This window comes from Emys orbicularis, chromosome 6 (genome assembly GCF_028017835.1).
Source record: "Emys orbicularis isolate rEmyOrb1 chromosome 6, rEmyOrb1.hap1, whole genome shotgun sequence".
Classification (NCBI taxonomy): Eukaryota; Metazoa; Chordata; order Testudines; family Emydidae; genus Emys; species Emys orbicularis.
The window spans coordinates 80,656,072-80,681,801 of record NC_088688.1 but is presented as its reverse complement, the minus strand read 5'-3'; the positions used below and the strand labels follow the sequence as shown (position 1 = coordinate 80,681,801).

The following is a 25,730-nucleotide window of genomic DNA, read 5'->3' as shown; positions in this document are numbered from 1 at the left end:
TCCTTTTTCCCAGATAAACTTCCCCCCCCCTGCATATGACAACTCCTTACAGCAGTTCTCTGCCCTATGAATCCAACAGCTTTGGTACCTACCATTTTTCTGCAGAGGAGTAAAGAAATTTGCAGACAGCATGAATTCTGCGCCCCCACAGGGGCTCAGAATTCCCCGAGGAGTAATTGTAAAGGGCAAAACAAATATTGCTTTGCAGTTCACCTTTAACTCAGTTCTCATACCTCAGACAGCAGCTTTGTGTAGGCATGGGTTAATTGCATAGATATTGAAAATGGATCAAAAAAGTATTTTATTTTAAACAGTCAGGAACTATTTCAACAAAGCGAAGGCAAAAAATAGGGGTATTCTGGATTCACTAGGGATTTTTTTTGCAATAAGAATTCTTGTTCTCATCCAATCATTCATACTAGGAACCTGAAAAATTCCAAAATGAATTAAGGAGGCTAAGTCCTCCAGCTCTCTTGGGGAAGTCATGGCTTTGAGAGCCTAATTATTTGCCTGGGTTCTTTCAAATAAGAGTTCTCATTCTTATTCATGCTTTCTTAGTTTTCAAATTAGAAGCTTAGAAACTTGGGAGCTTAACATGACAATTTAAATGATAGAGATACAATTAAAATTCATCAGCAGTTAATAAATAAATTCTCTCTCTTTTCTCTCTATATTGTCACTAGAAAGCAATGAAAATGTAGCCTTAATGCACAATATAGAGGGGTAAAATGGAAATACTGGGGGTTACTCCCAAAGGAATCTCCTAAAAATTATTTCTCCCTATGCCATATAAATTTCCAGTTTGTCAGAAAAAAATATATTTAGGAGTTGCATCTAATACATTCAGAGGCAAAGAAACAAATAGCATACCTATTGTGAGTACATTTTTAAGTATCTAATATCACATTTAATAAATATATTATCAACATTCTATATACTGAGGTAGGTCTGAGTTCTTTCTAGTGGACTTTGAGGAATGTACAATGTTTTGGGGAGGGAGGGCAGGGAGAGGAGTTATTTTGTGTAAACATATCTTCCCTTCAAAGGTTCTGCATTCAGCTAAGGAAGGTTAGATGCTATTCCTTTCTAAGCTTATTAACATCATTTTAACAACTTGGTAGAGAGTAGGTCTGCCACTTGTCACCACCACCAGTTGTATCCCCAAACCATTCACTGGCAGTGTGGTAATTAGAAATAATATATTTAGTATAATAGTGGTCATGTGACATCATTACAAAACTGCAGTACACAAATTCACATATCAGGAATCATATAGCATGCTTGTCATGCATCAAGAAAGGACTGAAAATATTGAAAACAAAATTTTTCAATAAAAATAGGCTATGTTAGACAATTTTATTGAATTCACTTCCTTTTATTGCAGTGTCCCCTTGTACAAAGTAGTAACTGCAATATTCAATGTTAAAACATTAGAAAAGCATGTGTGACAGTTACAGTACAGTATTATCAAAATATTACATTTTCAGACCCAGTGGATAACTAAATACCCAACCAAGCTCAAATCTTTAAATTATTTCCATCGTTCATTTTTAAATATGTAATGTCAGAAAAGCATATAAAAAGAATGTATGTAAAAGTAAAGAAACCTAAATACAGTCAAACAAATGAACAAAAAATAAATAATTGATTTCTTCAGCTATGGTTGCTCTTTCTAAACCCATAAAAAGAAATTTCATTAACAGAAATAATGCAATTGCCATGTGTCAATGAGAAATTTTATATTTCAAGTCATTAACAATGATTGGAACTTAAAAAAAAATTGGCTTCAAAATCAAAGTTCATATAGACTAAATAGAAATTGGAATGACTGTCACTAGCTAACATCTGTTGCTCACAATTACTAGTAACTGTTGAAGTTTATTAGAGTGTTACAATAAATCTTGAAACTGTTGATCTGGTGTCTAGTGTTAGTGAAGTTTTGAGAGTGCATATGTGAAAAGCATCCTACATTATTTCACAGACTACAATTCCCTCCCCATCCCCAAATGCATATTTAGATATATTTTATATAATTTTATACACATATATGCATGTATGCACACACTTCATTTGGTTCCTGCATTACAGATAACAAGCAATGGTTTCCTGAATGGACAAAACTTTAAATAAGTGTACCTGTGCACATTTTCAAGATAGCAGCACTAAGTTCATGCCTTATTGTCCATCTGTTTAAAAACAAAAAAAAAAGAACGAAACATGGCAACAATTCCATGTTCACTGAATAATGAGACATCCCTACCACCTCAACAAGCACTGCAAAACCTGTAACAGACACAATGAGGCTGTTAGTTACCTTTTTTTCCTTTCTGTAATTAAGCAGCACTTTTATTAGAATTTGTTTGATTATAAAATTGTGTCTTAACCATGCCCATGTTAGCATTAATTTACTTTATACTTGGCAGCAAAACATGCTGCTTTTAAAAAAAACTGAAACAATGTAACCAATTCAGATCCAGACTGGCTGAAACCAACAGCAAAAATGGAGATTATTTTGTGACTTACCAATTACCTGACTACAGCATGCACTGTGGATAAAGCGTAGAACACATCTCCAATTGTAACTAGTTCAAGCTGTATCTTACTTCACAATGACTAATAGCTTTGTCCTTCAAAAGGAACTATTACTGAGTATTTAATATAATGCTATGTTAAGCATAAAAATATACCTTTTCTATGGATCATCTTCAATGAAAATCATTGAAGTACTAGCAATGTGACCCAGTAACATGCCCAATACTAATATCTAGAGGTTGTGAAATGTTTTTAGGCAATCCTTTTCTGAAAAATATATAGGAATTTTAAAAATAGTTCACATTACTCACCTTTGTATAAAGGCTCAAGTGAAGTTTTTTATTTATGTGTTAGAAGACTAAATTAGAAAGTAGTCAAAACATACACTGGAAGGACACACAAATTGGCAGTTTTTATTAAACATGAAAAATGTGTAAAGTATCATGTATGATAGTCTAAATTTCTAGATCAAGCCTGAGTATTTATTTAGTAAGACTAAATGTAATGTCTGACAACTGAATGAACTGACCTAAAAACATCTCCCCTAATAACTAGTGGTCCATTTAACCATTTGATGAAAGATTCAGAATTTTAGTTTTTACATTTTATATTAGATGGCGTAGCGAGATTCCACATAGTGTTTATAGTATTCTCTTAGATGGCATCACATTGCTCATATTTGCTCCTTCAAGCCTTAGGTTAACACTTTCTTCAAATAAACTAAATGACACCAAGATCTGAAGGCCAAGAATTAAGACAGGTCCTCTTTTTTAAAAAACTAAAATAATCCAAAGAGCTATCTTCAGCCTACAACAGGAATAGTTTCATATTAGAGCTAGAGTAAAGACTGACACACTAACCTTCACCAAGGTAGCCAAAGTTATATGCATCTCAAATTTTGAACGGAAAGAAGGGCACAATGTCAAATCTGAGAAAAGGGTCCTCCCATCATTTATCTAGCACAATTACTTTTAACGATACATGTTCAGTAATACTAAGTCTTGGACAAAAACATTATGATTTTTTTATTCCAACTGACTTGCCCTACCTTTGTTTCAAATCTAACAGATATTACAAAATTCTGAATAGAAAAAACATACAGTACTAAAAATAATAGCTTGATGGAAGACTGAAAAGCAGCATTAATTTTATTGTAAGATGGAAGAGACTAGAAACTAAAGGAAGTTTGATCTGAAGTCTTAGTTGAAGGCAGATTTTGACATTCTATATAAATTTACAAAATAGGGTGTATGGATGCAGTTTGGTTAACTTCAGAAGGCACCTCAAGGCTAAAAGGCTTTTATAAATCTATAATCCTTTCATTGATCAAAAATAAAAACACTTTTATTGCTGCTATTCAAGTAGCAAAGAAAAAGCTTGTTGTTCTTCAGTCTAACAAGGAATCCTCCCTCATTAAGCAAGATTAAGTTATAGAAGAATTTGAATAAAACTGAAGATTTCACAACTTTATAAATACAGTGACTTTCCTTGTGTGCTTTCAAGTCAGTGGAACAGTGAAAGAAGAGTCACTTTTTGCCTTTGTGATGCTAATCTTAGTCACTCTCTTCCAGGCACTGAAGTACCATTTCATCACAGTTGCGTGTTGCGCAGTATGTTTAGGAATAGAAGGTAAGAACACTCTGATGATTCCCACGAACAAGAAGGATCGGTGGCAGGTCTTTTGATAGAGCTTCTAACCAGGCCATGTATAGTGCACTAGATACTGCACCTTTTCGTGCAACTGGCAAACTCCTACAATTTGAAGAACAAAGAAAAAAGGAAATGGAAATGAACGGTTTAAAAAGCAAGTCAGAGTACTAGTAGTACTGCATAAATACAAAAAATACAATTTGAAATAAGGTAGAAATTACTAAATGTTTATTTCTAACCCATTTTTATAACCTTTTCATTTTTTTAGGCTACATGTAGTCAGTTCACAATCCTGAGTACAAAGAAATTAATTAGTTCTGAGCCAAAATTGTCTTTAAAACAAAACAAAACAAAACATACTCTGCTACATGGACTCAATTGTAACCTATTTTTTTGGCATCTCAAGGTTCACCTTAATTCTACCCACTCCTGAAATCTTAGCCTCCACATCAAGAATTTTCTGGGGGTGGGGCTGGGGAAGTGACGGAATCAGCATTTCACTCGTGGCTTCATTCAAAATGGTCCTCTTCACTTGGCCAAGATTTGGAGAGTGACTGTTTTTCTACAAGATAATGCTTTTGCTTCAGACTGCAACAGTCTATAGTCACATTACTCTGCCCACTAGCCCCTCCAGAGTATTGGCAGAATCCTTCAATTCTTGCCTCACTGGAACCAGTTAAATCTTTACTTGTATTGCTCAAGTTTCATCTTTTTACTGCTTCAGAGAGCACTGAAACCTTACATGGCTTTGTACAGAGAGCAGGATGTGTGAAATTAAAAAGAATTTCTACACTGAAGAGTTTGTAATCCAAATGTACTGTAAGTGGGGACAACAGTACAAAAGAATATGTAGAGACAGGTACAATATAGGCAAATGGGATATGTGGTAACTGTAGATGGAAGGCTTCATGGAAGATTTTTGTTTTTAAAGAGCAATTTGAAGGAGATGGAGAGCAGTTAATATACAAGCAGCAGAATGCCTGTATGAGTCACAAGCCAAATTACAAAGCATTCTCTCTGTAATTCTACCTTGTACTCTAAAAGACTGTACCTAGGTAATACAACTTATTTTGTGTATTCTCCTATGTAACAGATACAGTAACTCTATTACTGTATCACTGTGAAAATAGTAAAAAAAAAAAAAAAAAAAAACACTATAAAAACAGTCAACCTTTACTTACATTACAATTACATTCGCTGTGCTTGAATGTTCTTTCAGCAACTCATTTAGCCTAATCTGGCGGTAGCTCTGTAATTAAAATGGAAAAAACAAAAACAAAAAATCAACCCAAACTTGTTAGGGAGATCTATCCATTATTTCAACAATCCAGAATCAAGTACAATTCTCTTTTATTCAAGAAATGTGCAAAAGGATGTCAAAATGGATTGCTGTGTTGTTTAAAATAGTGCATCCTTTCCTCCAACTTTTAATAAATCACTCAGGTTTGTAAAGTAAACATATGTCCCTTCTATCCAAACTTCTACCTCCTCAGCTGCTTAGAACAAGAGAGGTTGCTGGATTCCTTCCAAGGTTCTGATCTTGAACACTCATGTCAGTTTCTAGCTAGCAACTTATAAAAGTGAAGTCCTCATCCTGGCGGACTTCTGGCTGCTGGAAGGGAGAAGAAGATTCCTTCCTATTTCCCCATTCCCCACACACATCTATATCCTAGAACCTCCTGCTGTGAGGTTAAGCTACTCTACCCTCCCTCAGTATTCTAAATAGTGCTGTGCAGGCCTGTGCCCGCTATCCAAGTCTCCTGTACTAATCTACCCCTTTCTCAAGGCACCATTTTGGGTCCTCATCCTCTTCTTCTCCTCCCAGCTCCAGCACCTGCTTCTGCAAAAGTTTACCTAATTCTTGTATTTGCTCTGCTTCTGAACAGCAGCAGTAGACCATAACAGCTGTTAGTCTCCCTGTGTTTATATTTGCAGAAGCAATCAAGCTGGCTGCAGACTCAGGAAAAGAACACTGCATTGGTACATACCCATACAGGTTATCTTTTTAATTATAGGGGCCAGAAACCCCTTTTAAATTAATTTCTGCAGTTACTGATGACGTAGGTCCCTCAGGGAGCATTTCCTGCTGTCCAACGGTGAGTGAGCAAGTGAACTTTTCAAGCCTTTTCCTACCTGACTTACTCACACCACACCCACTTTGTAATGGAGCAAAGCAGCTTAAAAAAAATCAGCTCATTAAAATGGGGTACATGGGACAGTAGGATCACCACTCTGTCAACATCAGTCAACACAATAATTAAAAGGTATAAAGGGATACCTTAGTTTTGTAAAGCTCAAGTTCATTATCTGTTATTCTCCAAGGCTCATCTTCTTTCATTTTATCTGCAATGTCTTGTTCTTTATCGTCTTCATGAAGTCTGAATGGCTCAACCATTTCTTCAAAAGCTGCAATACTGGAAGGATTTTTTAACCAATGTTCACATTAAAAATAGATACTGTTACTCTTTTCAGTGTATGTGTCAACTGTGATTTTCCATGCAACAGAAAAATATTCCTAAGTATAAGTCAACTCTTGTATATTTTGTGGTTAATTACCAGAAGTAATGTCAACTGGAATTCTCATTCCTTTGTTTTGATACTAGAAACCTGCTAGTTTGTGGAAGATAAATAAATAAACAGCACCTATGAATATTAATATTTTAATCAGATGTTAACTATCTTAAACTTAATACTGTGGGAACTGTCTTTTAGATTTCAAAAGTTACATAAAAATTGATTTGTTTTTTCTAACAACGATCTAGACGGACGATCATTAACAGAGAAGAAAGTGCCATTTAGAAATGTAAGAAAAGTTTTAAAAGAAAAAAAAAAAAAAAAAATTAAGAGAATTACAAGCTTCAAGAGGGAGAGTATCATCCTTCTAGAAATTTAATGATACAACGAAATGAAGAAGGGTAAAAAACAGCCATCAATTTAACTCAAGTAGATATGACAGAAATTGGAATTCAATTAAGTTTTGATGACAAAAGTTTTGGATAAATACATTTTACATTTTTATTATTCCACGTAGATCACACAACACATGATCTCCGAGTGAAGAAATGAAACTAACTCCATGGGTCACCAGTATTAAATGAAAACAATAAAAAATACACTTCTGTTATCATGCAGTCAGCTATCTGTAGATACTTCACAATTTAGTAAACTTCACTGCAGCATGCATCATAAATACATCTAAGCTACTTGAACTCAGCACACTCTGGACACTCACTCTTGCCCCGAGCCCATTCTTACCTAATGGGGCTATGAAAAGGTGATAGACAGATGTACACCATCCAGAGATTTCTGTGGGAATTCCCAGCAGCTCATTTACAGTAACTTTAAATCCACTTTGTGCTACTGGACAGGCACAAATGGGATTTCATAGGGCAGAAGACCTGGCCCAGTACATTTATCATGGATGGGTCATACTGCAGAGATGCCTGAACTCTGCCACATCAGGGAAGATTTAGGGAATTTGCTCAAGATGAGAGCAAGGCTCATACCTACTGTGCATATCAAATTTATCTGAGATCAAAAATGTCCCTAACTGTACAGCTAAAAAGATAGAAAGCTCAATAGCCTGATTTTCAAAATGGTTGAGCAGTTCCTCCACTGTCTGAATTTTAAGACTCTGCACTTTAGGCACCTTTGGAGTTAAATTCTGCATCACTTTGTGCCAATTTCTGCTGTAAGTCCCTGAAGATAACATACATGTGTCTCAAAACGCTTTACCTGCCCCCAACAGCTGTCATATCAATTAGGATATTTAAAAGACAAACACTAGTGATAATCTAGGAAGCTATTTAGTTTGCTCATCTACAATATATAGTTTCAGTATAAATATTTTAATCAAAAAGTTTCTGATGATTAATACTTATCCATCAAAATAATGGATATGTACAACTCATTTTAGGAATTCTAGACAAATATTTCCAGCACCTGCCAGGCTTTGTTGAAAAGCAACTGGCTCAGATTACTCTGCTACAGGAATTTTCAAAGACACGTATTTTATATCTTTTATATACTGGACAAGATTTCAGGTGGAAGATGATGCTCAATCTTTCAACCTCTTAGGTCTTATAGGACATTCCATCATAAAATGGCACTAGTAGTATTAGGAATCAACTGCAGTCAGCCAAATTGTTCAAGCTTGAGAAGTAGAAATATTTAATGATTCTTTGGATAAGAAAATTTCAGCAGGGCTTGGATTTTCTCATGCATTCACGGAGCTGATTAACACTGACACACAACTGATTTAAAGATCAGGCTATATAATCATTATTTTGGGTTTAGAGATGTATATGAGTTTGATAAGATAAGTATACACAAGTTTTATCTTAGTTTCCATCATCTTTCAATTAGGGTAGAATTACTGTAGTTAACTGCTCATTTTGTTGAAATTAGAATCTAGCACTTTTGTAGTCTCTCTCTAATTATGAGATTCTAAACAATACTGAATTCTTGGCATGAGGAGCTCACCACCTTGCACTGTTCTCTGAAAGCTTATGTCTTTGTAACCATCTAGTTTAGTTATCAAAATACATATGTAGAGAATCAAATACTGCTTTTCATGTTACAACAGAAAATTAAGAATGCAACTAGTAAATGATGTGTCTTTCTGGAATATTTTCAACTCACTTTTCCTTCTTTGGCTTTGTATTAATATCTCCAAGTACCATGATGTCTGAGAAGTCTATCCGAAATTTACTGAGCAGAGTAGCCATCCTAAATTTAAAAAAATATAGATATATGTTATATAATATATTTTGTCAGTTAACATTTCTATAGGGCTGTTTTTACAGCACAAAGAGACATGGACATTCACTCAAAAAGCAATCTAATTTGGAACTACACAGGTAAGTATAAAACAGTAGAGAGTGAGGCAGGGCAAGGGTTTCAACAAAAATCATACAAATACTCTGTTTAGACATTGGCATGTCTGGATGGCTCATTTAAAAGTATGCTTAATACAAGGTATTTAAAGTTTTTAAGGAACTGAACACTTCACTGAAAACCGCCCATAAAAAATTAAGACACCTGAACGCAAAAGAAATGTTTAGTTTGTGATCAGTTTATCACCAGAAGTTGGTATTTCCTGCAACAGAAATTAAATGCAGTCTCCGGATGTTTAAGAGTAATTCGAACAAAAATACTGCTTCATCAGAGGATGCAGGAGGAGATTTAGCACAGCTTTATGTACTTAAGCCAACAACTTTTGGACAATGGAATCATTCTAGTTATGCCAAAGGTTCATATATCATAACTTATTTGTAAACCAGACAGCTCTTTCACAGAACAGAACCAACAGACTTTCCAAACTTTTAATTCCAATCACTAGAAATGCAGCATTAATTTTCTTTAAGTGTTAGGGTTTTCAGAAAAAAAAAAAAAACAACACTAGGGGAACTTTTAAAAAAATACAAATAAATTGCTCTAAACACAGACACAGACTCTATAGTAATGCTCTCTAAGAACTAGTTGCCTTTATATAATCATACCAGGATGTACCTGAGCATCGGAACTGTCTGGAACATAGTACGCATTGGGGCCATAAAAAAACCTTTGCATGGCACCAAATATTTGGAGCAGAGGTTATAAAAAGACTGTAGTCTCAACCTCTTCAGTCCTTCTGCTAAACCCAAGAGTCCTATGAGAGTAGAACTCTAAGGAAAAGAAGAAGATGGGAGAGAATTGTGATTATGTAGAGGCTCTTGAGGAGCTGTAGTTACTAGAATAATTTTCTTCTTCTTCCAAGTGGTCTCTTTCTATTCCCACTTGTTAAAGTTTAAGCAAAGAACTGCCCTCCAAAAGTAATCAGAAGTTCTAAATGCCATATCAAGAGATTAGTGATATGTTAAAGTGTGTACAGAATTTCAGGTAGCAGCCTTGCAGATATCTATGATGAAAACACTGAGATATGTCATCAGTGCCACTGTAATTCTGACAAGAGCGATCTTTAAGACCCTAACGTACCTTTCAGTTTCTTGAATGCCCTCTCATTCTGTTTAAGGATATGTATGGTACAGGTGCAAAATTTACCACTTTTTTTTTTTTTTTTTTAAATAAGCATGTCCCATCCTAAACTAAATAGTTAAACTCTTCTGTAATCACCCTCGACTGTCCTGTATTACTTTTTAGGGAAAGGATGAGAAAAAATTGTAAATATCCCAGGGCTCAGTAGACCTGTCTTAACTTAAGGCCTAATTCTGTGGCTTTTCTTACTAAGGTGAGCTAGGGCTGCCAATTTGGGTCCCTGTTTCTTTACCATTATTAGATGAGCTATCTGGCACCTATCAGTTTTGTATGTAGGTGTTTCCCTAACCTAACAGACTATTCTAACCTTGCAGAAGTGGGGTAGTTAACATATCATCATAATGGTTCTTAGACTTAGCTTTGTGGATGCAAGTGAACATTTATAATCTGTTGTGGTTGGTCATATTAGTTTCTGCTCCCTTTAAAAATACAGCAAGAAACAAAGTATTTGCCAAATTGGAAAAAAACCAACCGTAGTAAAGGCAAAATTTTCTTTAAGCTTTAGAGATGTAATCATAAAGTAGCTTAAAATGTTTCAAATGCTGTTTGTTATTTTAAACAACATGATCATGTGCTACGTTAATTAGCATTCAGGTACCCCCCAATTCAAGTGTAATAGGAAAAGGTCATTATTAAATAAGAAAAACATTTATCTATTGTGCATGATTACAAAGTTCCATAATACCATAAATGTTTCATTTAAAATTTAAAGGTTAACTTACGCTCTCCTATCATGATCAATCCTGTTTATTTTTCCACCAATAAACACTCTGATCTTACAGTCTTTCCACTTCTTCTTGGTTGTCAGAAGATAAGGAATCAACAATGTCAAACCTGCATTAGACCATAATATTTAGAAATACATTGAGTAGTTAATATGCAATGTCATCTTTCTATTTAATAGCGTAAATCCACAATTTATATATGGTATGAGGAAGGCTCCATGTTTGTCACAGAGATCACAGATTCCATGACCTCCGTGACTTCTGCAGAGGCCGGTGCACGTGGCCTGGGGGCCGCCTGAACAGCCCCTGGGCCAGACGCACTGGCCGCTGCTGAGGCAGTCTTGTCCCTCTCCGCCTCCCAGCAGCAGGAGTTCGGGGTGTGTGTGTGTGTGGGGCTTAGGGCTGGGGTGTGCGGTGGTGCTTACCTTGGGGGGGCTCCCGGGAAGGGCGACAGCAGCTCCTCTCCCTCAGCTCCTAGCTCCAGGTGCTGCCACTGCCTGCAGGCACCGCCCCCGTAGCTCCCATTGGCCGCAGTTCTCAGCCAATGGGAGCTGCAGTTCTGGGGCTTGGGGCAGAGAGGAGGGAGCACACAAAGCTAGGAGCTGGGGTTGCCGCTGTGTAGGGAGCCAGCCCAAGCCCCACCAACCCTCCTCCCGAGCACAGTCCATGACTTGTACTAAAAATACTCATGACTAAAACATAGCCCATTACCAAGTGCTTTTATCATCACCACAAATTATCTTACCCCCATCATCAAAAAGCCACCAGACATCAATAGTATTTTTGCCTTGTTTCTTCTGAAACTGAGAACTAGAATCAAGAAGTCTTTGGTCAGCCAAGTTTAAAGGAGCACGTGGGCCTTTCGAGTCTAGCAAATTGAGAAAAAGAGAATTTGTAAAAGTTTTAAGAAAAACTGTTGCTTAATCTCCCCAATCTCAAACTCAGCATTGTAGAATTGCTAAATTTTCCAATATTTGCATTGTTAAAAAAAATTCTAACTTTAAAAATATTTATTTCCAGACTTTATAGTTTGCTTAAATGGACTTGTAAAAATGCACACTGAGATAAGTTTAAAGAGTTATCAGACTTCACCAGCTGATGAAACTGGCTGTTCTGAAAGATTCAAAACTGAGCAGGAACAACAAGCAGACCTTTGGTGGATAAGCACAGTTTGCAAGACCTTCTCTCTCTCTATACTTATAGCTACATCAATCTGGTCCAAACATCAAAAAACATACTTCTGAGCAACAGTGGGTGTACGGTTGCTGCTCCATACATCTCTCATACTGAAGAGAAGACCTGCTGCTCCTGTTTCACCAAAACACATCTGTAGGTTCTTTAATATTGTCAAGTTTTTTTACCAAGACAAAAATCTTAGAAAACTACAACTTCTGAAGTATTATTTTAATTTCTTACATTTAAAAAAAAAGAAATATATAGTTAAATGCCTTAAGGAAGTTAAGATTGTAAACAGAGTCCATTTTGATGCTGAATATTTATATAGTATTTTATGTACAGAATAAGATGGTTTTGTAGGTTCCAGGGCTTAGAAAAATTTTACAAAACATTTAGTGGCTGTAATTAAAAAGGTGGCATTTTTAGCTATAGATATAACGGAGAAAGAAACTAAAATGACTTTCTGAATAAACCTAACAGACACAGAAGTGAAATGGATGGATAAAAAACAAAAACAAAACCCTCCTTCTCAGTCAAATTTAGATTTGGATACAGCAGCCAGCCACTTTATTTGGTATTTAGCTTCTAAGCCAAAAGGTATGAATTTGATTTTACAAAAACCAAAAATATTCCTGGTGTGAACTACAATTGACTGAATTTATACAGAGCTTGAATTAGGTCAGTACACAATGGTACAGCACACTGGCACTTCTCCCAAGCCACCATCTTGTGCTCCACAATCTCTGCTTTCATTTAAAAGAGGTAAATTCTCTAGCAATTATAATTCTGAAGAAATTCTCCCTTCATATTTGAGGTTAACTGATTAAGCAATGTTTGCCCGAATCTGTGGAGAGCCTGGAACAATAACTCTGAAAAGTGTGAATAGCCCCATTCATTTCACTGAAGTATTCACTAAGATGCTCAAATGTGATAAACTAAGTATAACATTGTTAACCATTTCATTGCCTGTGGAAGCATCAAGTGAGCTGCATAGTTTACTGAGTGATGTCTCAGATATTATAATGATGATCTTATTAAAATCTATACAGAAAGGAATGAATTAGAAGTTTGGCACCAGGACTGAGCAGCATTTCAGAGAGTACAACTACTTATTCCTCCCCTCCACCCCCAAATAATGGAGCCCAGAGATGCATGTGAGCCCCACCAAGGAACCCAGCAGACTTCATGGACACATTCAAACCCCATTGAGGCAGAACCATGTTCAGGAAACCGCATAAGCATGCACAATCAATCATATTTTGAACATATACACATCTAGTATGCGCACTGTTTCTGCCAACTCATGTGAAGAAAGCTTATTTTGTTGGAGGACTTAGAGTACCACCACCTTTTTCTACAACCACAATTTGACCCCTGAATTTCCTAATCCAAGTTAAACAGACATCCAGGATACCATCTCATGGTTGATACTCTATACATAAAGGAGTGAGAAAAAAAGAAAATTGAAGGTAGCAGTATGGAAAAAATGGATTGTAACAAAAAGATGGAAATGCCTGCCTTTTTTCAACAGTGGTTGTGTTGGAGTCTTGCCATCTTCTTCCTCCTCTGGAAGATGTTTAAAAAAAATACAAAATAAAAGGTTAATATCCTTTGTGGTGTTAATGAAGATAAAAGTAGTGTACACATTCAGAAAATGAGACATAAAATGAAGCAGCACACCATGAGAAAATAACCACAACATGGATGAGGTCCAACATATCCTGCAGTAAGGATTAGCTCTTTAAAAATGTGTTAATACTTCACATAGCCATAGCGTTTGTCTTCAAAAAGAGACAAGAAAAACATTTCCTCCATACATGAATGCAAGGTGTCTTGAATAATTTTTTTAATGTTCTCTTAATGTGCATTTAATTAAATGTTCTAGTTTAAGGCCAACGTTTCTTAACCTTGGTGGCCTTAAAGTTAAGCTTGCGTATAAAGATTTGGCCAAATTTTCAACAAGTGCTGAGTGCCTACAGTTATCATTACCTCTACAAAAAATAACCCAAGCTTTTTATTTAGGTGCCTAAGATCTTGGAGCCTTACTTTATGCATCAAGGTTTTAAAAATTTTGCTTACACTTTCAAAGTGACTACTCAAGTAATACGCAGACAGCATAAATGCCCGGGAACTCCAAGAGGAAAAAAAAAATACTATTGTAATTTAACTCTAAAAAGAATGGTCCAATCTCACAGCTCACTAGAAAGTTACCTTTATGCAGACCAGGAGTTTTTTCACTGGATGGTGGAGAAAAAGCCTTGGATGTGTCTGTCTCAGTCTTTTTGCTATAGTCCACATTTACTATAGCATCCTTTGAACTTGGAGATTTCTCTTGAGAGGACAGTAATTCTTCTGTGAAGCGATAAATGATTAATATTGATATAATTTCTGATTGCACCATTAAACATACTTTTAGCTTGTAAAAATTATGTTTTATGGATAATTAATGATGTAATAGATTATAAGATATAGCACTCTGGAAAAAATCAACTGTTTTGTACAACTTAATGAACAGCAGCAACATGCTACATACATAGAAATTCTACCTCTGAAAGTAAAGAATTATTTTAGTTTAGTCCCTGATTATACCTTTTCAAATTCTATAGGCGTTGAACTACGTCACTCTGTGGAGACAGAGCTAATTCACCTCTATGGAGCTGGAGAAAATAAGGGGTTTGAATCCTCATATTTACGTTATGTCAAATTGTTAGTATGAGAAGGGAACTGAAACCTGAGGCCTTTGGTATAAAATAGATCCTAAAAATCTATGATCAATTTCTATCTCAAGCTGAGCATTTTTCCAAAAATATTAAGAGAGACAATACTACATTTCCATAAAGTTGCTTGCTGAAGGTGGCTTGTCCAAAATCTAGTGAGTAAAAACACACCTCCTTTCAGCAGACAAGCTCAGGCAAAGGCCTTTTTTAACAGAATCTGACACTAGCAGAGGTAGTTAACTATTGATTGATTGTAATAGAAAAAGGCACAGTAATTTTAAAAAACCTGGTCAAAAACTGATTACTCAGCCAGAAGTTATCAGTTAAGTCAGCAATGGCTCCAACCTGTTGAGACTGCCTTAAGTTTGAGACCAGTAGTAAAGCTGTCAGGAACATATGATCCCTGCCATGAGGTATTATATTAGTGAGGGGTGGCAGAACTGCCTATTATTAAGATTGCCTCACACTTCCCATTATAGGACATAGTCTTCAGTTGCTTATAACTAAAGCTACGTTTTAATAACAGGTATTTTTAATAAAAGTCACAGACAGGTCATGGGCAGTAAACAAAAATTCACTGCCTGTGACCTGTTCATGACCTATACTAAAAATATCAGTGAATAAAAATGGGGGGGGGGGCTGCCCGGGGTCCCGCGAGTGCTGGGGGAGGGCAGACTGGCTGCTTGGGAGGGCCGCGGGTGGCAGCATGCTGCCTAGGACCCCCGCAAGTGCTGGGTGGATTGGCGGGGCTGGCAGGCAGAGGTGTGGCCAGGCAGCTCTGCGCGCCGCTTCCGCCCAGGGCACTGTCCCCGCAGCTCCCATTGGCCGCGGTTCCTGGCCAATGGGAGCAGCAAAGCCAGCGCTCTGGGTGGAGGCAGTGCGCAGAACTGCCTGGCAACGCCTCCGCTTAGCAGCTGAGCGAGGGGATGTTACCGCTTCCAGGGAGCCCCCAGGTAAGCGCCACCCAGAGCCCGCCTCGCCCAGTCCCATGCTCCAACCCCCTCACACACCCAAACTTTGCTGCTGCTGTGTGGGGGGCGCGGTGGCCCGAGACTGCCACAGCAGCGGCCAGTGTGACTAGCGCAGGGGCTACCTGAGCTGCCCCTGAGCCAGGCACACTGGCCGCTGCAGAAGTCATGGAGGTCATGGAATCCGTGACTCTTGTGACAAACCCACAGCCTTACTTATAACTTTACCAAACTCTAATTGTTTGGGCTATAGTTTTCTATGTTAATTGTCTGCCTCAGACTCAGGGCCGGCTCTAGGCACCAGCAAAGCAAGCAGGTGCTTGGGTCGGCAAATTTGCAGGGGCGCAAGAATCCAGCATGGGAGCTGAGAACCAACAGGGGGCCCTGGGAGTTGTAGTTCCTTGGTTAGCTCCCTGCCTATAGAGCCAGCCCTGGAGCAGGAAAAGAACTACATTTCCCAGCATTCCCTCGGCCGCAATTAACAGGAAAGGGAGGGGGAAGGAGTGTGAAATTGAAACCTCATGCTGCAGCTTGCTGTGTATGGTAGGGACAGAGCCAGCTCTAGGTGTTTTGCCGCCCCCCACCCCAGCCCTGGGCTCCCCCTGCACCCCTGTGTTGCCCCAGCCCTGGACTCTCCCCCACCCACACCCCCTGCTGCCCCAGCTCTGGCCCCCACCAGCACCCCCTGCTGCCCCAGCCCTGGGCTCTCCCCGCCCTCCGCACCCCCTGCCCTGGGATCTCCCTCCCCCCGCACCCGCACCCCCTGCTGTCCCAGCTCTTGCCCCCACCCACACCCCCTGCTGCCCCAGCCCTGGGCTCTCCCCCCACCCGCATCTCCTGCCACCCCAACTTTGGCCTCCACCCGCATCTCCTGCCATCCCAGCCCTGGGCTCTTCTCCCCCCCCCCTGCACCCGCACTCCCTGCCGCCCCAGCTCTGACCCCCACCTGCACCTCCTGCCACCCCAGCCCTGGGCTCTTACCCCTCCCCCCACCCGCATCTCCTGCCACCCCAGCCCTGGGCTCTTCTCCCCCCCCTGCACCCGCACACCCTGCCGCCCCAGCTCTGGCCCCCACCTGCACCTCCTGCCGCCCCAGCCCTGGGCTCTCCCCCAAAGAAAGAATTGGGTGGACTAAATGGACAGTGCACCTCTCTATCTGAAGCCTAGCAAGGGAGGTACGTGGATCTCACTAGAATTTAAAATGAAAAGTAAGGGAGGGGAGGCTCTACTAGACTGGGCAGCTTTAGATACAGTACCAGGCACGTAGGAGGATTTACACTTCTGAGCCATGGAAGTAGAAATTGACTTTTCTTTTCCAGATTTAGCTAATATTCAGAAAGGGAATCCAGCACCTGCCTTCCAGATTTGAACACCCTCAAAATTCAGGAGTGCTCAAGCTCAATTTGGGCAGCTGTTACTTCATTTCTCCCAAATCAAATATACTGATCCACTGTAACTTGCTGTAAAAAAAGTAGAATAAATTGAGCAAGAAATGCTTCCCAGTGGTTATTAGGACTGGAATTGCTATTTTCAACAGCCATTGCTTTTTATTATTATTATTATTTTAAGTTTGTTTTATTTGTTTAAAAGGAAGACAGTGATATTGCATTGGCAAATTCCCCATAGAAACAAAGAATGGAACAAAAGAATAATAAAGGCACCTCAACTTTTCCTCATTTATGTAGGACAGTCTTATAATATGCATCCAGATAGCCTTCAATCACACAAGCTGAAAATTGTTCCACTTTAGTGCAGTTCTGTAACCATATGGGAACCAATCCTGTCTGTGTTCTGTGCACATCCAAAATTCCTGCTGAATGACCCGCCCTGGGAGCGAGTTACCAGTGACCCAGGGCTGGGGCGGCAGGAGGGTGCGACCAAAATTTTTTTTGCTTGGGGCAGCAAAAAACCTAGAGCCGGCCCTGCTCAGACTGAATTTTTTGGGAAAGTTTTAGCCAAAATGGGTCAGCCACTTCAAAAGAACGTGGCTAGGGGAAAAATGGGTTGTTTTGCCCATGTTAATTCTGTCAAGCTTTTATTTGAAAACCTGTAGTGCCCCTCTGCTTTAGAGTGGCCTTGAAGTTTGGCAGTGGGTAGCCTTTTTGTCAGGGATCTGTTTTTGCTGTCCTCTATGAAAATCCACCCAAATTTGGTCAAGTTTTGAAAAATCTGTTTGCACAACGCATACTTCTTAGATTATGGCAGCTAAATTCCACGAAGATTTAATCTGCATTGGTCATGCTCCAGCCTAGGGATGAGAAGGATTTTCCCTACAATTGCAGCTCTGGGCTGCTTTAGACTGGAACCCACTAGGTCGTGGGCAAGACTGAGATTGGATGAATCCAGGTGGTGAGAGTGAAGATTCAGAACAGAAGAATGATCATACTGGCTCAGACCAAGCGTCCATCTAGCCCAGTATCCGACAGCAGCCAATGACAGATGCTTCAAAGAAAATGAACAGAATATGGCAATCAAGTGATCCATCCCATTGTCCAGTCCCAGCATCTGGCAGTCAGAGGCCTAAGGACACCCAGACCCTGGTGTTGCATCCCTGAACATCTTGGCTAATACCCATTGACGGAATTAGCCTCCATGAACTTATCAAATTCTTTTTTGAACCCAGTTATAGTTTTGGCCTTCATGACATCCCCTGGCAATGAGTTCCAAAGGTTGACTGTGCATTGTGTAAAGTACTTCCTTTAGTTTGTTTTAAACCTGCTGCCTATTAATTTCATTAAGGTGATCCCTGGTTCATGTGTTGTGTGAAGGGGTAAATAATACTTCCTTATTAACTTTCTCAATACCATTCATGATTTTATAGACCTCTATCATATTCCCCTCACCCAGTCATCTCTTTTCCAAGCTGGAAAGTCCCAATCTTTTAATCTGTCCTCATCTAGGAGTAGGACTGGCTAGGCAAGGAGACTGGGGACAATAAGCTGGGTGTTTGCAGAGTAGACTGGGAGCCCCGAGGGTGAAAACTTGGACTGGCTAATCAAAGAGACTGGGATGAAAACCTGAGGAGTGGAGACTGGGACTGGCTATTTTAGGAGTAAAGGACTGGACTGTTAAACCTGAGGCGGGGAACAGACAGGACAAGGGCAGGTTGGAGGGGATGGGCCAGAAGGGATCACACTCAGGGGGAATGGGCAGAAGGTCCGTGGTCATTAGAGCACACTCCACTACAGAGCTCAGAATGGAACCCAAGAATCCTGAGTCTCACCAGTCTTCTATCAGCAAATATCTAGGAAACCCTCTGGCAAAATATTTTATCCCCCCTTCTAATACTGGTCCACACAGAATATGAACCTACTTCTGCTATTAGTCACTCAGTTAGCTCAAGTGGAAGAGGTCTTTGTGGTGGATTTAAAAGGTTCCAATTCTGCTGATGACCCATTTGGTATCAGTATGACATCACATGATAAAATATCTTTTTTTTTTCCAATTTTCTTTTTTTAATGTTTAAACCTAGGAAATTACACACAGTAAAACTACCTTAAAATAACACAATTAAGGTTACAAAGTCAATATATGCCTGAATTAAAATTGAAACCCCGGGATAATATTAGATGATGTAATTAAAAACTAAGTTAAGTGCTTGATTTTGCCACCTTAATAATGTTCTTTTAATATAATGTTTAATAAAAACAAAAATTAAGTCTATAAACTACTTTCTTTGAATCACCACTAATTTTTTGTATTACAAATGTATTATCTTTATTGTTCCCTATTTGTCCAATGCAGATGTACCATCTCCAGGCTTTTTATATCACTAGAATGGAAAAAAATTGCCATGAAAGAATCCAAAATGTCTTTGGTCATGCAACTTTTGTTAAATCAAGTTTAATTTTCTAGACTGCAGATACTTTTCTAATATGCAATATTGATTTTCTGGCCTCATTTGAGTTTGAGCATGTATTAGTAAAAAATTAAATCCTTGGGGAAATTTAAGTATGTAGGTGGTTACAAACTGAGAAGAAAATAATGTATGCAATGCGGTTTCTAAAAGAAGTTACAATACAAAATATAGAACATTTATCATTAAAAGCAACCCATCAGTAACAGAAGTCATACCTACTCCACCTAGTTTTCTTTTGTACAAGGTTCACAGAAGTATTTTTAAGTTGACAAAATATTAGAAATAATTATAAACACTAAATCTCTATACTTCGCTTGTAGACGTAACAAATAGTTTATAGAATACTTAACTATTCATTGAACTGATGTCCAGAAAACTGTGTAAAATTTGGCTGTTCTATTTTTCTCTTTTTTCTAGGAGGCAAAATAAAGCATACCTTGTCCCTGAAGGTGAGAAATATCCAAACCTTCCTTTAGGCGGATGACAACTACACCATACTGAATGTCAAAGGCATCACTGTAAAAGGGTAAAAAAGTTGCATTTTTGTCTTGTTCTATTTTTATTTCTCAACAATCCCAATTGAGATTTTTCTCTTGGATTTAAGCTTCATGTACATAAATTGTACTTTAGAGATTTCAAGTCCCAAACTATTCAGCATATGGTATTCAGTCTTTTGAAGTGGCTTAAGTGTAATAGACAGCAACTGTCTCAATTTCACTTCCTTTCTGTATTGCAAACAGTGATCAAATGAAATACAAACAAGCCATTCTAAGCTCCATGGGAAAGGTGAAAGAGTGTGTGGGAAATTTAATCCTTCTGAGTAGTACAGGAAAATTCTTTTCACCAGAAGTCCCAAAATATTTTATAAGAGATCCCCTAACTTGACAACTAAAAATTCCAGAGAGGCCTCTGAAAACTATAGGCACTGAAAGAAGTTTCAAAAATATACAAAGTAACAATTAATGAATGCAGTGTGTATGGAATTTAATGGTAACTATTTTTACAAATTATAGCATTTATAATAAAGAAGTCAGGTTTCAAGACAAGTTCTAGCTAACTCTGGTTTCCATTATGTGTAACTTACAGGAAAAATTCTCTCCTTAAAAAAGCAAGGAAATTAAAAGGACAAAACTTTGTTAATGAAAAATTAGGCTACAAGTCTGAATACAAGTCAGGAGAGTCCAAATCAAAGTTCCAGTAACAAAGGAACCTACCCATATTGGACATTTTGTTTTTATTTGACATTAATACTTAGTATATGAAGTGTCACAGCATCGGAAGACATCCAATCAATAATGGCAAACACTTCTTGAATCTCTGTTGCACAAACACCCTAAATAGAAGGCAAATTCTTCCAGCACAAGTGGATTCACAAGCTCACATGGAAATCACCAGACAATGCGAGTGTCAACAAGACAGACCATATGTATATTTAAGAGATGGGCATCTTCTTTGAGGGATGTCAGAGTTAGCAGAGGAACAGATGTTAGCTGAGATCATTATTATTAAGTGGACATGTTGCAACCTAAACTCAAAAAAGATCATGAAGATGGAAAAAAGAGCATCACAGACAAAGAGCAGTTCAAAGGCAAAGAAATGTAGATCAGATTCCACCTAGCAACTGTTCCAGTGTTTTACAGGACCAGACTGATGAAAGTCTGGAAGACACATGGTCAAATTAGAAGATGGCAGGGGAAATAATGGGCCACCAAAAGAAGGCAGAAAAAAGATGCATGGATTATATCTGGAACATGGGCAGTGACTGACGAAAAGAAAGCTTTGAAGGCAAAAACATAACAGTGCAAGACAGGTAGGAGTCTTTGAGGCTGATGTAAGATACAGAAAAAACTACAAAGAAATAAAAAGAGATGCAGGCAAAATAACAATGCCTGGGTTCAGGAGCAGGCTGCAGAGGCAGCAGCACAGAAGGGAGAGTACAAGCAGCTCTACACAATAGTGAAAGACTTCTCAGGAAAAAAACAGACGGTCAGAGGTCTCTCCAGGGACAGATGCTGAAAATGCATGACAAAAAAGGTAGAGGCTGGAAAGAAGATTTCCATTCTATATTAAACTGTTCACAACCAATGATCACACACAGGTTCAAGAGGAATGCTAACACTAAGTTAGAAATAGTAGAGGGATCAACAACACCTGCTGAAATTAAAGCCACCAGAGGCCTCAGATCGGGAAAAGCTCCTGGGGTTGACAAAAGTAATAGTTGACCATCAATAATACCTATCCACACTGAAAAACAGCACTAAATATACACATTTTTGTACGTTTACTGAGGAGATTTCAATATTAATTATTTGAAAATTATATATGTTTGGGAATACTTGGAAACAGTTCATCTCTATTTCAAAGTATTCATCTAAAAACTGATTACACTCTTCTACAGGTACAAGTAGTTCTTCAGGTTATATATTCTTGTTTACTGTATTTGGTAAAAACAACAGTTCTAAGTTCTGCATTTTGTACTCACTGAAATAAACTGATATAGGTTTCCACATCCCTCATGTCAGCTTGTTTCCAATCTTTCTTAAATCCAACAACAAGAGTGTTTGGTCTCATTCGACCCAGACCAGCAGCCTAAGAACAAAGCCAATCAAGCATTTTTAAAATACTAAAAAGTATTATATTAACTGCAGGTAAAATAAGAAAATGTTCTTACTTGCACTAAACACATTTTTAATAAAAGCTTTTTAGCAGCAGAGTGAAAATATTGCATAATTACAATTCATTTCAATATGCATGCTTGAAAGTGTAAAATATAAAATGCAAAAATGTTTGTACTTTTCTGACGCCAATCACCCATTAGCTCAAACAAAATTGCAAGAGAAGTGTACCTGCATCAAGTACTGTCCCCCATCTCTCAAATCCTCTGCATGTACTGGTGCATAAAAGGCCTTCATTTTGTTTTTGATAAGCCACCGCTGATATCTGGCCAAGTCGGTTAACAATTCTTTCATGGCTTGTCTGCGAGGGCCCTTTAAAAAATGTACTACTATTAGTCCAAAGTGCATTTTAGAATAATCACTTACAGGTTATTTCCTGAAAAATAGATTTCCTTTGTACTGTTGCATGAGTGCGTTGATAATTAACCCAAAATAAAATCTAATACACTTTAAGTTCAAAAGATATTTTTGTCACTTCAAAACAAGAGACCTATCAACACAAAGTAAAATTGACTCAAAGGGCAACAATAGGTCTCCCTTTCTTAGATGCGCCTCTACCCCGATATAATGCAACCCGATGTAACACGAATTTGGATAGAACGCGGTAAAGCAGTGCTCCAGGAGGGGTGGGGCTGCGCACTCCGGCGGATCAAAGCAACGCGGTTTCACCTATAACGCGGTAAGATTTTTTGGCTCCCGAGGACAGCGTTATATCGGGGTAGAGGTGTACGTGCTTCCTGTTCTTTACTGGAACAAGAATTCTCAAGCTCCAATTGCTTCACCAGCAGGCTTGAACTCTTCCATAAAAACGACATGGGTATTTTTGTTTTGTTTTTTGTAGCAAAAAAATATAGATATGGGCATAGCTATAGGCTAAGTACACATCAGGTTTTGTGTGGCTGCTTGTGTCCCAGCAAGTTTAACTGAAATTGGTGATCTGCTTTAATTTCCATATAAAGCTGCTAATCTTCTCCCCTATGGCAACCACTACCTTAAATAATAATACATGAAATAGTTCACAACAGAATCTGGTTAGTCAATCCTGGAGCAATCCTCAGATTGCAACGGCAAGGTGAGAGGATCAACCACTCTTACTATTACACCTCTACCTCGATATAACGCTGTCCTCGGGAGCCAAAAAATCTTACCGCGTTATAGGTGAAACCGCGTTATATCGAACTTGCTTTGATCCACCGGAGTGCGCAGTCCCGCCCCCCCAGAGCACTGCTTTACCGCGTTATATCTGAATTCGTGTTATATCGGGTCGCGTTATATCGGGGTAGAGGTGTACCTACAATTTAACACATACTCCTTCCAACCTATGAATCCTCCCTTAACATCTACAACTAGCTGGACCCTTTGCCAGTCTTTTGTAGTTGAGTTAATTTGACTCAATTATCATAACCCCTTCAAAACCCACTGAACTTCCATCCTGCTAACAGACCCTCTTAATTCTCCAGTTTTTAAAATCACTGCTCTTATCAGAATAATAAAGTGTTCTGTTTAAAAAACAGCACTGTAGCAGAACTTTGAGCTTGAAGATTTTGACTCCAGTGATCTGAAAGGAGCACCAACCCAAATTGTGGGTATCTTTAGCTTTGTAGAAAAGCTTCAAATACAAAACAAAATTTAAAAATAAAGATCTGAAGAAAATAGTCTAAACTTGATAATTTACACTGGTATTTTTACAGAAACTCAAGAGAGAGTTAGGTGCCCAGCACCTATTAAATTTCAATAAGATTTGGGTGCTTAAGTCCCTTTGGCTTCTTTGAAAATCTCAGTATTAAAGAACTAGATCTGAATATACAGTCAAAACAAAATCATAAGTGATTTTAATTACTATCAAAACTGATTTATTAGGGGATAACTTCTATGGGATTAGGAATGTGACTGGTTTGTGTACAGCACCTCACAAAACCAATCCCAACTAGTTCCTCTATGCATGACTGAAAGAAAAATGTTAAAGCTACATTCAAGACCAAACTTTGATCTCTGTACCACATCAACAGCTGCATGTCTCTGAGACAATGGAGATCACAAAGTTTAGGAGAATGTGTGAGAGCAAGGGACCAAGTGTTCTCAGTCAAGAGGATCCAGCTATTGGGGGGGGGGGGGGGGGGAGAAGAGAGAAAAAAAACTTCCAGAGAAGATTAAGCACATTCACAAAAACTTACTCTTCAAAAAGGCCCAAATTTTGTATCTGCACAGGGCTCTGACGCTAAGAGCCAGGTGGGCAGCTGTGAGGAACCACAGCACGGATCCTCCACCTGCCCTGAGCGGAAGTGTCCGTGGAAGACACGGACACTGGGCGGGGGGCTGCTTGGGCCCCACACCCAGGGCAGATGGAGGGGCCGCCACAGCTCCCCACAGCTACCTGGCCAGCTCTTATCGTGGACGGGCTGCAGCTCCGAGCTGTGGGGAGTCTGGGTCCCTCTACCTGCCCTGGGCAGGGTACTGGGACACTGGCCAGGGGGCTACTCGGGCCCTACGCAGCTCCTAGCGTGGCTCTCCCCGACCCATCTCCGGCCGGGGGAAAGGGGAAAGGTGTGTCTCGGAGCCGCAGCCCGGCCATGGTAAGAGCCGGGCAGGCAGCTGTGGCGGCCTCTCCACATGCCCTGGGTGGGGGGCCCGAGCAGCTCCCGGGCAGGTTTCCCCCCTCCCTGCGGCCAGGCCAGCGTGGAGCCCAGCCAGGGACCCACGGCAGACCCTCCACCTGCCCATGGTGCAGTGGGGGAGGGGAAGGGGGCTGAGAGCAGCCCCCGGCCGTGACACTGTCCTCCAGGCTCCCTACCCAGCTGAGGGCAGGTGGAGGGTCCGTGACTCCACGCAGGTTCCCCACAGCTGCCCACACAGCTGTCCCCAACCGCGCTTCTGCCTTAAGTTTTCATGTTATACTAAACAAGTAAAAGCAAACTGGACAACATTGAAAGCAAATATCAAACTTATTTAACCAAGCATGCTGTATCTCCCAGGATTAATAAGTATCAGATTATGTGTTTTATACATCAGTTGGAACACTGTTTATCTTTAAGCAAATCAAAATCTAGCACCTTCTTTGTCCTTAAGGTAAGATCTGAAGTGAAGTTGGTCCAGATATACTTGATTTATCAAAAATACAACACCATCTCCATTGGTATATCAATCACTATGGAACGGATCATGTAGCAGTAGACGCCGCCCTATGCTTAATGGTGTAGTTTGCTTGCCATTAGGAGCCTGATTTTCAAACACCCTCTTAATTTTGCCAAAAGAAACCTATCTGAACCTTTCACGCTGCATCTCAACTGAATAGAGTTTTCTGGGAAGTTTGGATTAAAAAATTTTTTAAAAAATCAGAAAGCAATTTTATCATTGTGGTGTTTTCAAAAAATCTACCTGAAATTCACTTGTGA

The 25,730-nt window shown here is 39.1% G+C and overlaps 1 protein-coding gene across 1 annotated transcript in view; it reads right to left on the bottom strand.

Moving 5' to 3' along the window:
• Nucleotides 1–4,148: 4,148 nt before the first annotated feature.
• The window catches only part of SLC12A2 (solute carrier family 12 member 2), a 108,165-nt gene continuing 86,583 nt past the window's right edge, over nucleotides 4,149–25,730 (bottom strand). Inside the window, exons 17-27 of the mRNA XM_065407063.1 lie at nucleotides 22,510–22,650; nucleotides 22,146–22,252; nucleotides 20,100–20,179; nucleotides 14,331–14,471; nucleotides 13,638–13,685; nucleotides 11,689–11,811; nucleotides 10,941–11,052; nucleotides 8,824–8,910; nucleotides 6,461–6,596; nucleotides 5,364–5,431; nucleotides 4,149–4,284 (exon numbers count right to left, since the gene is read on the bottom strand). Coding sequence (XP_065263135.1) covers nucleotides 4,149–4,284; nucleotides 5,364–5,431; nucleotides 6,461–6,596; nucleotides 8,824–8,910; nucleotides 10,941–11,052; nucleotides 11,689–11,811; nucleotides 13,638–13,685; nucleotides 14,331–14,471; nucleotides 20,100–20,179; nucleotides 22,146–22,252; nucleotides 22,510–22,650 — 1,179 coding nt within the window. The remainder of the gene's footprint in view (nucleotides 4,285–5,363; nucleotides 5,432–6,460; nucleotides 6,597–8,823; nucleotides 8,911–10,940; nucleotides 11,053–11,688; nucleotides 11,812–13,637; nucleotides 13,686–14,330; nucleotides 14,472–20,099; nucleotides 20,180–22,145; nucleotides 22,253–22,509; nucleotides 22,651–25,730) is intronic.